General features: G+C 35.4%; 1 protein-coding gene across 1 annotated transcript in view; it reads right to left on the minus strand.

The window, feature by feature from the left end:
- The window catches only part of Gpb5 (Glycoprotein hormone beta 5), a 145,944-nt gene that overhangs the window by 42,880 nt on the left and 86,557 nt on the right, over positions 1–16,507 (minus strand). Inside the window, exon 2 of the mRNA XM_069817921.1 lies at positions 12,080–12,299. Within this exon, the coding sequence (XP_069674022.1) occupies positions 12,080–12,299 (220 nt within the window). The remainder of the gene's footprint in view (positions 1–12,079; positions 12,300–16,507) is intronic.

Genomic DNA, 16,507 nt, shown 5'->3' on the forward strand with positions numbered 1-16,507 from the left:
ATCTTAGGTTATTTAGCGTCTGAATGAGATGAAGGTGATAATACCGGTGAAATGAGTCCGGGGTCCAACACCGAAACTTACCTAGCATTTGTTCATATTGGGTTGAGGGAAAACCCCGGAAAAAACCTCAACCAGGTAACTTTCCCCGACCGGGAATCGAACCCGGGCCACCTGGTTTCCCGACTAGACGCGCTAACCGTTACTCCACAGGTGTGGACTGTAATGTAATGTGTATGAAATTTAAATATATGAAACAATGAAACTTTATTAACAATAGTAAATTAAAGTAATTTATTTCGGTGCTTAATCTGCTAATAATCGTATTTTAAAACTATTGGTGTAACATGAATAATGATGATCAACAATCCACAAGTTACAAATATATTGTCATGTCTTCACGATACCAACAATCAGCTTTATAATTTTAAATATTAAGGTCATTCTCATAGAATTTGTTACGTAGTATTTTCAATGGTTTGTTTTCATATATTCAAATCTTGTTGTTACAATTTTGTGCTACACGTGTTTATTATTATAGGAGAAAGAAATTTGAGTTAGGAACAGTCAATTATTGTTGGATGATAGAAGGTATAAGATCGGTTAGCTAGAATGCCTAAATTCAGTAAACCATTTAAAAGTAAACTTCATGGCTACGTTAGTGAATCCGGTGCCCATGTGTTTTCAACTGATGGAACAGTTTTGTTATGTAAGGTTTGTGAAAAAACAGTTAATCACGAAAAAAAGTATTTTGTAAGTCAACACGTGTCAACTACGAAGCATATCTGCACTTGTCGCATGCAATTTACATGCCATTTGTTTACAACAATACTTTGTGGCAATGTGCAACTAGTAAAAATGTGAGTTATGGTGATATAGTTTAAATTTATTGCTAAAATAGGCCTATATTATGCCTTTTTAAAATGTATAATGTCTGTTTCAAAATTTATTGTGCCTATTTTTTACGTTCTATTGCCTTTTTGCCTAACTATTCTAACTATTCTAAACATCCTAGTTCTAGTTACCACATCGCTATTAATTCATATCACAAATAATGAGACTGTTTACGTACAAAAAATATTGCTATTCATCCATTACGAAAAAAGTGACAAGGAATTCATGTAATCATCATTATTATGTGAAACATTCATTCTGTTCTGCTTTGTTCTTGTGAGCATGGTTGGAATTGTAAGGATGTTTGGGATTTGAAATAAAAGTTTAATATTTCTTTCCATTTCTTTTCATGCTCTTCTTACTTAGATTTAACAAAGTGAAGATTCCTCATTAATTACTTCATAATCGCTTCCTCATTCCATTAGGCCTATCCTACTTCGTTCCATAATGTCTGACAGGAGATATAAACATTGCCAGCAGAGGAGGAGAGAAGTATAATTGCTATTCAACCAATGAGCACAATGATTTTTACCTGAATAAATAAATTTGTCCCAATAACAACAATTCTTGCGTCAGAAGGCAAAAGGAGATAAGAGCCAGAACATGGATTTTTAGGTTATGGTTGAATCAAATACAACATTTTATGCTTGTCTCGAATTGCAGGGATGGATAGCTGATTGTATTTTTCGATGTTCAAAGGAAGTATGTCATAAAGCTTTGTGTAAATCATAGAAGCGAGTCATCATCGAGAATTCTAAGTTTTTTATTTTATTGCACACGAAATCAGCTTCTTCAAATTTGTGTACTAGCTGTCTCACGTGGCCTTTGTTTTTGTCAGTATACCCTTCTTACGATTTCTCTTCTTCCTCGTAAGATATACACAATTTTGAATAATTTTATCGCCAAAACAGAACTACATACGTTATAATAGATTCAAGACGTGCAAGATAATGGTAAAATTCAAAATTTATATTTCTAAAAATATTATGATCTGAATGAATATACTTTTAAATAACTTCAAATGAAAAATATAAAAATTATTATATACGAAACTGTTTCCACGGATACGGAAAATTTTCACAATTTATCATCAAAATTGTGGTAAGTACAGTTTCTTAAATTTTGCATGGCATTTATAACACACATTCTATATAAATATTACTGGTACTAAAAAGGTTTTAATAATCACAGAAAATACTACTAAAACAACAATTTATAAACAATAATTAATTTATTACTGCATAGGAACATATTCATTATCCAGTAAAATCTTCCTAAAACGAAACGCGATCGTTCCAGAATTCTTTTTCCTTTTTCACAGGTTTTCGTTTTACAGAGGTTTGAATTTTGGTAAAACTAAGAATAGCCTACTACAATATGCTCAGCGCAGGAAGAACAGAATGAAGAAATAATTTGAAATAAAAGTTACTACAGTAGATCTACATGCAAAGTGAATTTTATTTTTATAATTATTAACTTACGTAATTGCAGCCTCTCTTTCTCCCTCTCTCTGCGCCCTAGTTTCTTGGCCCCCACATTTCTTTTAAAGTGCGTTGCCGCGACTTTTTTTGTAGGATTTCCTTCGCGTCCTGTATCAATCACTTCAGAGTGTAAATTGCGTCCTGATCCATTGGTTGTGTAATTGAAGTTGTGTTTGATGGAAAATAGATTAACTTCACGTAAGACAAATCAATCCTTAAGTGGCAGGTAGCATTGTCTATAAACAGTATGACCTTACGACCTTGACATTAAAATTATGAAGCCACTCTTCCATGATAGAACTGGCCATCTAGACTTTTCTATTAAATCGCACAGTTTTACTTTATTCGCACTGTTATTTAACACTGTATTGGCATATTAACACAAAACTCAGAATAAGTAAATGGAAATGTGAAACTAAATTGACACTACACTACAATTATTCACAGTTTTATTCTACTCGCACTGTCCTTTAACACTGTATTGGCTTGTTAACACAAAACTGAGAATAAATGAAAGAAAATACAAGAGGTTGGAAGAAGTAACGTTACAGGAAGTCAATAACCTGTCCGGGTCCTTGACAATAAGCACAGAATAGTGACATGGTTAGAGAAGCTTCACTCCCAACGCCTGACAAAGGATAGCGAAAATCTTCCAGATCATTGCATGTACAGTCACATAACAAAATTATGTCATGCTTCGTACAGTATCGCAAAATTAAAAATGGTTTGAAAGAATTTAGCAACAGTTACGCTTAAAATTATCCGTTTTAGTAACGTTTTTTACTTAAATGGTGCCCAAAAATGATTCCGTTTTCACGTAAGGCAGTTTTCCGTTTTGAAGTATTATTTTACATAAAAAATCATTCCGTTCCCAAATTTATTTTTCGTTTGTTCAGGTTTGTTTTTATAGCAAGGTTTTACTGTATCTCTCACGCCCGCTGAGCCGTAAATAGTATAAATTTGGCATCAATGGCTAGTTCTGAACATGTATGGACCTCATGTCATGTTATGAAGACTATTGTGTAATACGATAGAGTTACGTCGAGCCCATTAACATCTGTGGTCTCGGGCACAGACATGAATCACTGTCAGTCACCACGTACTTTTTCTCGTTGTATAGCAGTGTGTGTTATGACATAAATTCCATTGTTTTATCTGCTTGATAAGCAGTTAATCATTATCTCCGTCTACTAGGCAGAACTTAGAAGGGAATTAGCCTACTGCCTTCATGTTCAAACCTTCCCTCAAATCTCCACAGTAGAGAGACAAGTACAAAAAAATTGTTTGTCCAAACTAACTGAAATTTATGGTTCCAGCAGTGACTGAGTGATCTAGACTGTCGGCTTGACACACAGCAGTCCGGGTTCAGTCCCGGTCAGGCTTGAGATTTCTCATTAAAAAATCCATAGTGACATTTGTACCGTAAATGTTCGTAGTACCACGACTTTTTCCACACTAGATATAGAGAATTGATCGTCACATAAAAATTAAAACCTCGGTCTTGTTAAATTTCAGAGGTCACGAAATTTTCTATCTTGACAATGTCAATTTATGTCTTACATAAGGAACTTTTTATCAAAAATTGTTGAACCTAGACAGCTAGTAAAATTATTTTGGAATAGACCTATACGGACTCATAAATTGACTTCCTGTTCAATCGTAGTTTTTCTGAATAACTTTATTCTTTACTGTGAAGATCCGACGCTGTCTTCTGGTTTCCTGTCGAGGTGAGGTGTGTTCATGATTGTGTCGAAAAGGGTGTTTATTTTGAAATTCCGTTGAGTCTTTAAGATGTGATGTGGGTGTGTTTTGGTATGATTATAAATTTCATATTTTTCTAGGGCAGTCATGATGTCCATATGCGCAAGCGCGTGCTTTAGAGCTCAGGAGAGCCTGAGCGCTTCACAGCGGAGAGGAAAGAGACAGTCGAAAGAGGCAGTATATGCCGCTTGATCGCGCTATATACAGGGATGGGCAGCACTGAGTCAATGGATAAAGGGAAGAGAACTTATTAAAACTGTATCCATGTTAATTTTTAGATTTGTCTCAGACGTAAAAGTGCATTATAACAATGTAAGTTTTAATGTTAATGCTCATTTTCCACAAGTTTGATTTTTTTTATTCAAAAGGAATATTTCCTCAACTTTTTTTTACAGGAAAATGAATTTTCAGATATGTTTATTTTGTAGCCTTACAGGTACTCAAACAATGTTTCCGTAAATTTGATATATCGTAAATACGTATTACTGAAGATACGTAGTATATTGAGAAATGTTATAGTCATAATTCTTATAGTGATCATACTGAAGACAGTGTATTAACAATTTTGAAAATATTCGTATGGAAAATGTTTGTAAGGAAATGAATTAACAAAGCAACTACTGTTACATTATAAACAAAAGACATGTGCCCATGTGATATAAAAAAAAGTCAGTTCTATAGCTTCAGCAGATTTCGAGAAAATAATTTAATATTCCGATGATAGGAAGTTGAGCATCAATATCACCTTAAAAGCATAATGCGATAAGAGTTTTGTTATGGAATATTAGTTACAGTTATAAATACACCTAGTTCACTTTGCTTTGTACTATAATATTTGTTGATTAATTTATTGATTACTTTTACAAGGCTAAGATACCACCAATATCAATTCCAACTTTCCATGTCATACTCAATCTCTTTCTTTGGGATATCACTTCTTTATGAATGACATGTTTCATTCACTTAGTACAGTATAGTTGTACTACTATGGAATTTATGTGAATATTCCTTCTTAACTCTCTATTATGTTATTAACGTTTAAAACACAGCTGCAATATTAAGAAATTGGTGTTGGTAGCCTACTTTTGTTTTACAGACAATATAGAAAATAGTTTGTACACCACTGTTTTCTTCAACAGACTGCTTATCCATATACATAACCCTTCCTCCTTCCATACCTAGCGCTTAATGACCGCGCACGACGTCAAGGTCAGAAAAATGCGCTTGCTTTGACATTACTGTTCTAGAGTGTTAAGTTTCTGGTTTTTTGATTAGATGTGTAGTACTTTCATGTCAGTGTCTATGTTGCTGTACTTGTGATTGGAGTTTTTTATGTGTTCTGCGAAGATTGAATTGTTGTGTGGTTTGGTTATGGTTGTGATATATTTCTTGTAACGTGTTTGAAATGATATTCCAGTCTGTCCAATGTAGAAGTCGTTATAACTATTGCATGATAGTTTGAATACATCTGTTGAGTTGTATTTGTGTCTCTTCTCTGTGTGTTAAGATGTTTTTGTAGTGTGTTCTGTATGCAAATTTGTATTTTAGTTTCTTGAATGATGATGCAATCTTTGTATATGTTCTTGTTTTCGTAAGTTAGTATGATGTATTTGTTTCGTTCTTGTGTTTGTGTTGCGTTTTCTATCTTGCATTTAGTCTTTCTTATGATGTCTATTATGTTGTGGTTGTATCCATTCTCCTGTGCTATGTATTTGATAGTGTGTATTTCTTCTTTATAGTCTTGTTGGCTCATAGGAATATTGATGTGTATCAGAATGTTTTCTTTAAATTATTCCTCTACTAAGAAATAATTTTGCCCCATTCGTTTTTTTTTTCAAAGATTTCTCAAAAATTTTACAAATTCCAAAAACTTTGTTTCAGTAGCCTATACGTAAAACATACAAATAAACAATTCCTATAAATTGCACCTTTCTATATTAAATATAAGTTGAAAAAAATGTTCCTTTTGTACGGGAAAGCTAAACTTACGGAAAATGAAAAAATACGTACATAGACTATGCCCCTGCTTCAGAAAAACGAAAAATTAACATTGGTATAACATTATTATAATCGTATGTGATATAGCCTACCACTTTAAAGTGGAGAAATTAAAAATTAGTTATTGGAAAAATAAAAATATATAATTTCCCGCCCAAAATTCGTAAATATATTAAGAATAAGCATTTAAATTAAAACTTTTACACCCCTTCTCAGAAAATTAAAATGGATACAATTTTTGTATAGTCATATGTGATATGTCATTTCAAAGAGGGAAACCCATATAATACATTTGAAAATTAAAGATTAATCAAAATTTCACCCAAAAATTGAATTTATGTTTCCCGTTAGTAACAGAGGTTATAAAGACAGAAATTAAAAAAGTACCAAATTCTTATTCAAAATACTTACAATCCCAACCATGCTCAAAAAACAATTACGAAGAGCAACAATATTTAACACAATTAAAGGGTTTCGATAAATCCTACATCACTTTCTTTGTTGGTCCGTTTATTTGCTATAAATTACCCGTGTGTGTTAACTAAATTGATCAAAACAAGTAACGTTTTAAATCTAGTCTGAATATTTTCTTCTCTATGGATTTATTTCCGATATTTTTATACAGGGTGTAGTAACGAAAAAGTTGGAAAAACTTCAGTTATGATACTATATATATATATACACATACAAGAAAAACGGTTATAACGACATGGATATTGATATACTTATTTCTGAGTAGGACTTGCAAGTATGTATGACATTATGCACTTCAGTACGTTTGTTTGGTGGCATTATGATGATTAGACTTCGTGGAATTGCCATGAGAATCGTAAGGTTTACTACGCTCGCGGTATAGACTGTATGAGAAGGGGACGTGCAAAGGATCGAGTATGTCTCTGATGTAAACACTGAGCAGTATACTGCGGTTACAATAAAACCTGTATCCTGCATTCAAGAAATATAAGGAATGATCATTGAAGTAGGAAATGTCTAAACATGCAAATACACAATTATTTTGTAGTGAGATATATAAACTCTTAAAATTTAATGTAATATACTCACACCATCCTTGAATATGTGCATTGCAGTGAAGAGTTACGTACATTTTGAGCTACTGCAAAGTAACCTCCTCCGATGGTCACTTAAACAGTTTTTATTTTGGGAAAATGTACGTTCAACATCACACGATGTAATACGTGCATATTTGAAGAACAGGAAGTCACTACTTTTTAGCACACCAACTTCACACGTCTTGTCGTGACGTGATAGTACATCATTTATAGTACGAAGTTGTGAATAGGCAGAATTTTTAGCAATAATGTTTCTCAACTTACATTTCACTTTTTCTGAAATTAGTGAATTGTTATTTTGGATAACGATTTGTGATACTTTATCCACTATATTAAGGGTTTTTGAGAGTTGTAGTTTAGACGATTCTAACAGGGTGATGCTTTTGGACACGATTTTAAAATTAGAATCAATGAACAGAATATCTTCCAATAGCTGTTCAGAAGGCAATGATTTTACAGCTGCAACAGCGGAACTGTCTGTGCTATCCAATGCATCAATTACCTCCATTATTTTGCCGTAATATTCTGAATAATAATTAACAGCATCCAACCACGTTCCCCAACGGGTCAAGACTGGCTGCGGGGGGTAAGGGTATTCCAGGGGCAATTGTTTGGAACAGCAACACTCTCATTGTAGTATGTTTGATTGAATTCTTGTCTGCACTGAACAAATGTTAAGCTTTGACTATTTCAACCACAGTAATGCAAAAACAAGTGCTTACATAGGTATACATTAGCTGTAGCTGCTCTATCTATTTGGACCGGTCACATGTTTTAACATGAACTGCTTATACTACGAGACCGGGCGGCCGCTCACCTCCTCTATACTACCGTACATCGGCAACCTGATAGCATGCTGCGTGTGGCAATTCAACGAAGTCTAATTATGATGCATTCCGTTTACATTTTCTTAAATGAACTGTTCAAAATATCCACCTCCTGCCTGAATACAGGCCATAGTTCGTCATCTCATCGTGCCGACTCGGCTTAGATTCCCGGCGGTGTCAGAGATGTTCTTGTCAAATTTCTACCTCGGGACTAGGAGAGATGGCGGTACACAACTTCTAATCACTAGATTGTGCACCAATATGCCTGGGTTAAATCCCGAATATCTCCTCAGTACGTATGAAGAGAAGGCATGTGTTACTGTTTATAGTGATTCGCCCAATGGATGGGGACGTTAAATTTGGCTAAACCTTGGTACTCTTCGACAGGAGTAGACTACGTGCCGGCACCGGATTTCCCTTTCTCTCTTCCTCACCATCACCATCATCATCATCATCATCATCATCATCATTCTCACCCATTAACTACACTACACTTACACATAAACTCACTCTAGAACACGACATAACTCTTCACAGATCCACACTATGCATATCGTGGTCCGCCGAAGTGGTGTGCAACTTGAAAGTGAGTCATAGTCCTACCATGTATTCGCAATATGGTGGAACCCAAATCACACAAGTGACGTGGGTAGGCATTTGGATACACACATTATCGAACATATATTATTATTTTATTATTATTATTATTATTATTATTATTATTATTATTATTATTATTATTATTATTATTAGTGTTACAGTAGAGCATCGATTATTCGAATACCGATCAATCGAAACATCGGTTAACCGAAAGCGTTCCAGTCGGTAAATTCAAATTTGCGTGCCCGCATGTAGAAGTTTCGCTAGCGCTGTTTGCGAGATTTAACGGCAAAATAACGAATCTCAGCTCTGAAGCAAAAAAAAGAAATGGACTTCTTTTCCTAAACTGTAGGCCTACTTTATTGGCCATTTTGAACTTGTCAAACTAGACTCGTCAGTTTTCTGTTTTATTTGTAAGACGTGTGATAGAAAATAATATATGTACAGTTTTGTGTATAATATCGGTGTTTCTTTGTTTCATACTGCTCCTATGACACTAGCTTACAATTTGTTTTCGTAAATGATCGGGTATCTGAAAAATCAGTTATTCGAACACCCCACGTCCCCAATTGTTTCGAATAATCGATGCTCTACTGTAATTATTATTACTATTATTAATTTATTATTAATTGTATTTATTATTAATTGTTTATTATTAATTCTCATTATTGAGTGTAATTAGCTACCACTGCCACTGGGTATTTACCCATTTTCAGTGTGAAATTATACATACATACATACATACATACATACATACATACATACATACATAATCGCTGACTCACTAACTAGTCGGCTCCTAGCAGTAGCAGCCAAGTTGCCATAAGCCACGCGACTAGTCAGCTGTCAGAAGTCGAAATAAACGTTAATTATTATTATTAATATAATTTAACTTCATTCAAATAAATTCTGACCACACTGGTGAAATCGGCAGATACTTTCTGCCATCACTCGTGCGAGGAGTAATACAAACGTCAGATGATATTACTAACGCTAATCTACGATTCAAAAGTCAAACATAACCTCAAACTTAAGACATTTGAACTAGTTCGTGGTCATCAGTTGTGGGTCTTTATATTTTCAGCCGCAAGTTCAATTCAGTCTATTTACAGGAAGTAACGTTATTTGATTGCAAAATTATTATATTTTTTCCTCATTTAGACAGGATAAGAGAACTAAAATTTATTACGACTATACAGTGTTTAACAGAAATATAGGGAATGTTTGAACAAAGCATCGGAATCTTCAATTTCAGTTATAAGGATTTCTCTCGTTGAAAGAATGCTCTCCAAGATAAATTCTGAATTATTGTAAGGGAACCAGGTAGTGATTAGGGGTCAAAAATCAGATTTTTTTATTTTGTGTTTAAAAAAAAAGTACAAAACTTTCTCTTTAAAACAATATAAATATTGTAGAGTTATTTCTGCAGATAAATCCTTTCAGATTTGGAGGTGCATGTAATTCATACAGTCTTCATTTTTTTTAATGCAGTTTTCCATAAGTAGACATGTTTCATACTTAAGTGCATTTTTCTCTGAAACTACTGAATCTATTTACATGAAACTTTTACAGTGCTTCCTGCAGCCTGTGTTCTACATAGTAGACCTACGAGTTTAAGAATATCACACACATAACACGAGAAAAATATATATACACATCGAAAAAATTGCAAAAATAAATGTTAAACAAAGTTCAATATTTATTCTGTTTCACTAGGGGTGAAATATTTAACTAAATTTTGCTTTATAATTTGAACTATATATTATTATATAATTAAAAAATTACAAGGTATATGGGTGAAGATTGTAGCAAGTAATGTGCACCTGAAGAATGAGGTACACTTAGCAAAGCTGGAAAACAAGTTATCAGTTAGGGCCTTTCTTTTGCACTTGGATATGAAACTACTGTAATTAGTTGTCTTTTATACCACTGAATTCAGAATGATTGACTGTATAAGCTTGGAAATTTTTATTCCAGTGTGAGCACTAAAAGCCTAGAAATATTGAACTAAAGTTTTGTACTGAAATTTTTTAATCTCACAGGCATCACTCCCCAGTCCCCTTAATTGGCTATTTAACGATATTATATTAACTGTTAGATTATCTAGTATCTGTGGAATTGGTAATTGTGAGGTAGCATTTTGGCGAGGCAAGTCCTAGGATTCGCCATGGATTACCCGACATTCGCCTCAAGATTGGGGAAAACCTCAGAAAAAAAACCAACTAGGTCATCAGCCCAAGAGGAAATCGAATCCATACCCGAGCGCAACTTCAGAACGGCAGAGAAGGGACTCAACCGACTGAGCTACGCCGGTGGCCGACACATGTTCATAGTTCATAGGAATGTTTTTACTCATAACAGTCCATATTACCACCACCCAAAACAGTTACTATTCCTTCTGAAAAAAAAACCTGTATGTCATAAATTCACATTCCTAGCAGTGGTAAATAGCAACGCATTGGAAATTTTCTCGATGTGCATTTACTTTCGGATTGCTGAACTCTGTAAAAGTCTAGGCAAGTCCATTTTTTCTCATAAGAATAATGAAAATAAGATCATGACAGAAACTGGAAAGAAAACTGATATAATGGCAACCATAAACAGAGGAGTAAGACAAGAGTGTCCACTTTCACCGTCACTTTTTAATATATATATTGACGATGCTATATATAATTGGCAGACGAAATTAGATTCACATTTTATGATTAGAAACAGACATCTAGATACTTTACTTTTTGTAGATGATCAAGTTCTCATTTCTAGCTCAGAAGATGGGTTACAAAAAGCTCTGTATATATTAAATAATACCTGTCCATCAATATAACTTAGCAATATCTATAAACAAAACTAAATTATTAGCTTTCAACGGATCAAATACCGTAAGAGTCAAGATCATCATAGAAGGAAAAACCGTTGAACAAGCCAATTGCTTTAATTATCTTGGTTGCAATATCTCTTATTTTAAGAATGAAGACTTTTAAATAAAATTAATAAATAGAATTATGTTTGTGGTGCTATAAAGAGATCTCTAAAAAATACGAGAAGAGAAACTAAATTGAAGTTTCATAAAGTGATGGCAGTTGCTATACTATTATATGGCTGTGAACAAATGATTGAAACAGCTGAAATGAAATTTTTAAGAAATATTGCTGGATACGACCTACTAGATAAAAAAAGAAGTCAAGATATTCGAAATGAATTGAATATCTTTAAGTTAACAGACAAAATAAAACAATATAGAAATAAATGGAAGGAACATGTCTACATGAATAATTCCCGCATTCCAAAATTAGTTTTAAATTATAAACCGCCAGGTATAAGAAATATTGGCAGACCAAGAAAAAAATGGATACAACTTTTTGACTAAAACCTATGAGACTGAAACGAACCTTAACCGCTTAAACCGTGAATAAATTCACCCTAAAGAAAATATGCATCGAACTTTGTTTACCTCGTTGGAGTCGCAGCGCCCCCAGCACGACATGACTTTGACGACATCCCAGCACTCGCGGCCAGCGCTGTCCGTTTTGGTGACCTTTTGGGCGTAGACACGGCGATGGCACTCGAGGGTAGAGGCGAGCGTGGAGGCTAATGATGCTTCCTGCAGGGACGAGGCCTCAGCTCCCAACCACAGCGCCGCCACCAGGGCCACGCACAGGGACGGGCGGCACCTGCGACATAAGATAACAGTATCAGGCAGTTAGCCTCAAAACGATTTTGATGTGGAATTTCATGGGAAAATGTCTTCCTGCATGAGAACTGGAGCCAGCGCTGAATCTGTAACGTTAGGCAAAGCATGACGCCTTGGACCAGGTGACTATGGCGAGGAATTAAAGACTAATATGAGGAACAAGGGAGGAGATGGGTGTAAATTCTTTCTACCATTTTTTAGTAGAGAGTATTTTTCTGCACACGTTCTCCTATTGGAATATGTATATATGCTACAAATATCGTTTATGTATAGTCGTCATAAATTTTACTTCTCTTATCCTGTTTAAACAAGGACAAAAATATAATAATTTTGCAATAAAATAACGTTACCTCTTGTAAAAGTCGGAATTGAACTTTCTATTCGACTGAAAATATAAAGAACCACAACTGATAACTACGAACTAGTTCAAAAGTTTAAGTCAGAGGTTATGTTCGACTTTTGAATCGTAGATTAAAACTGAGCATACTGGAAATTAAATTAATGGCTTTCCCAAAACATGCAATGAAATATTTCATATTGTGGCGCCATTTGGAATATTCTCGTTGCGTCAGGGAGTTGCGCACGCATCTAGCAAGAAGGAAGTACGGGGAAACACGAACTCCTGACGCTAGCCGCGGCATGGAGCGACGGGGGAGAAAAGCTACTATGATTGGGCGGAAGTCAGGAAGCATCGAGACTCGGATCTCTCTCGAAGATTCTGTAAGCCACTCGAATCGAAGATTCCAGGAGTTATGGTGTAATATATAAAAGCACTATAGTCAGTCTTCGGAAGTCAGTTTACAAGCGAGTCTTCGAGCGAGCAAGGAAGCCAGCCTTCGAGAGCATCTGGAAGACCGGATTCGACATGCAGAGAACCGCAACTGGGAAGACTTGAGTTCGACGTGTCGTGGACCGTAGCCGGAAGACCGGGGTGTCCACACCTGTGGAGTAACGATCAGCGCGTCTGGCCGCGAAACCAGGTGGCCAGGGTTCGAATCCCGGTCGGAGCAGGTTATCTGGTTGAGGTTTTTTCCGGGGTTTTCCCTCAACCCAATATGAGCAAATACTGGGTAACTTTCGGTGTTGGACCCCGGACTCATTTCACCGGCATTATCACCTCCATATCATTCAGACGCTAAATAACCTAGATGTTAATACAGCGTCGTAAAATAGCTCAATAAAATAAAAAAATACCGGGGTTCGACGTGCAGAGAACCGCAACTGGGAAGACCTGAGTTCGATGTGCAGTGAACTAGCCAAGGCGAACGAACTGTGAACTGAAAACTGACAGTTTTATTCTGCACATAGTGCATTGTGAACATTAATGGAAAATTAGGAGTACATTGTTATTCTTCTCAATAATACACGTCGTGTATTGTCATTGTCGTCGTGTGAAGTGCAATACCGACTATTGTGTTGCTGTGTTGAATGGAATACCCATTGTTGTGGGGTGAATTATTAGAAATAAGTCACATTGTTATCGGGTGCGTGGTGGTAAAAGTATAATAAAGAGTTACAATATAAAACAATTTTGAACTCGAAAAGGAAGTAAAAACGAGTAAAATTGTATTAAACGTTTATGCTTGAAATGTCTCAAAGAAAAACCTCCTGAAATTAATAACATTACTTACGGCTCACCCTGTATGTATATATATATACATATATGTGTATGTATATATACTATATATATATATATATATATATATATATATATATATATATGGATGGTAACTTCTGCACCAAAATGAAACTGGTTATAAATCATGAGGAGAGATTTGAAAAGTCTAAAGTTTTTTTCTCTAACACTAACAGTTTAGAGGAAATCGTTATGTTTCTATGAAGCATTTGGGAACATCACGGCTATAGCAATAACTCTACCAAGCACGGTCTGCACTCCTTCCCTTCCCCTCCCCTTTGATGTAGTCAGTCGATGACTCACAGTGCGCTGCACTGTAAGATTTATTTCAACTAGCCTATTTCGTAATTATTCAATTTAAATTCATGGCTAAATTGTTTGATATACAAGATTAAGAGCCCGGTCGTTTAAAAATGTCATTAGAATTATTAGTGACAGTTTCAAGTGTAGTAGGGTCGTGAATCCTTGATAACACATAGATTAAGGGCCGAATTTTTATATTTTGCAGTAAAACGAAACAGTTTTGACCAGAAACGGTCGAAATTTCACCAGACTCCCCTTCCTTCAGAATGAGAAACCTTCACTATGTAAAGAGACCAAATTGTATTGGTTCTAGAGTGGTACAGTACGGTTATTTAGTCCTGACAGTCGCCGGTAATGTGCGCCTTGGTCAGGCGAGTCCATTTAGTTACGCCAAGGGGTTTTTGGGTTAGTCACTAGCTTGACTTCGGAGCGATCGGTTGTCGTGCGTGCGGTAGAGCAGTATGTTTTTAGTACAGTTAAGCTGTACTGCATTCCTTTACTGACCGCTCACCCTTATCTCTAATCCGGAACTCTCCCCACTACTCCTATTACTTCCCCTCTTTCGCGTCGCTGAGCTGTCAGGACTAAATAATCGGTCTGTAGTGTCGACTAAAAAAAATCTATTATAGGGAAGAATCATGTATAGTGTTGGCGTCTAAATAGCAATCCCTATTCACGTCGATATTTGACCCAAATTAATAGAAAGAATGAAAGAATTTATTGTAAAGATTTCTTACACCGACGTCACTCGACTTCGATCGACATGTAAATGTTTATGTCACATGCGATAACGCCAATAACCTTCAATAATGTGTACGTGCCCATTCCTATCAACAAGGGAACTCAGCATATATGCATAATCTACTTGAAAGAGTTTATTAAAATCAACTGGGGGAGGATTCTAATATATACTATTATTCTGTTGTCCTTTAACATGGAGCTAAACCAAGACTGGGCACCAAGAGCGAATTCTACTCTCTCACGGGCAGCCATATGACTTCTCTTCAGCCGCTTTCTTCCCCGGAGAATAGCGCGCAGCGTTGATGTCGTGACGGGTGAATATTAAGCGTCCCCTTTCAGAATTTGGATTCGCTCCCGGTGCCCAACAGACGCATTGCACGACTATATTATACTATAAAATCCATAACTATAGAACGTTAATACATGGATAAATAACAATAATATTTGCGAGATAAACCTATTGCCGCTACGGTGATCTAGTGGCAAGAGCTCTGGACTTACAATCCTGTGGACCGGGTTTGATCCCATGCGTACCTCCGATTTGTAAATTGTGTTGGGCAAGCCCGTGGTCCAGGTAACTGTTGGTAAATTGTTCTACATATCTGGCTTCATATATGTCAATGACGAACAGTCAAGAATCCGTCTTTAGTAAAAAAAAATATATACATACTTATATATTTGCGGGATATCCTCATATGCTTGTGTAGCATTCGTATATTCTTTTTAATGGAATATTGTTATTCCTTGCTTATACAGGGCGATAGTGAAATAATCCTACTGATTAAAAGAGACGATAGGTTACACTTAAATGAATATAAAACCTTTATTACGTTTTGTGATTAGTTGAACGGTTAATTAGAAAATTAAGTTGGAGTTTCAGCAATCTAACAACATCGCCGCTAACAACGCTTCTGTCTTCTCGCAATGCAGATGTAACTGATGTAAGAGGTCAACGAACTCAGGTCTGTCTCTCTAGGTGAACTAATCCCATCTCCCTCTCTGGCTACGACGTTGCACTCTGCTCGCATCGTTCAGTGGTCTGAAATTAGTGGTTTTAAAATTAAATTTACACGAAAACCGTTCACGCTATTGAAATACCCCGGAGTGATAAATTATTATTTATTATATTTTCCATCGAAATGGGCAAAAATCATGATCCTACTCGTAATAGTTACCGAATAAGAGGGTGTTAAACATTTGCGAAGAAATATTTTTTCTGAGAAAGCCATAAACTTTTTACCAATATGGTATTACACTTTTTGTTACATATAACATAAAATCTGCAGGGTTATTTCACTTCCAGCCTGTATTTAGTTCCTTTGACTAATTTAGAAGGCGTATGCATAGTGGATGTTAAAAACATTCAATATTTTGAAAGGTGTTAGTATTAATCAAAACAAGAAAACAAATTCTTATAAACAAGGCTCCTAATTCTAAACAAAACCAGTCCCAATATACAGAGCGATTCAAAAGTTGCGCACATTAAAATTATGTCTGTATTGAGTAGT

This window comes from Periplaneta americana, chromosome 2, assembly GCF_040183065.1.
Source record: "Periplaneta americana isolate PAMFEO1 chromosome 2, P.americana_PAMFEO1_priV1, whole genome shotgun sequence".
Lineage (NCBI taxonomy): Eukaryota > Metazoa > Arthropoda > Insecta > Blattodea > Blattidae > Periplaneta > Periplaneta americana.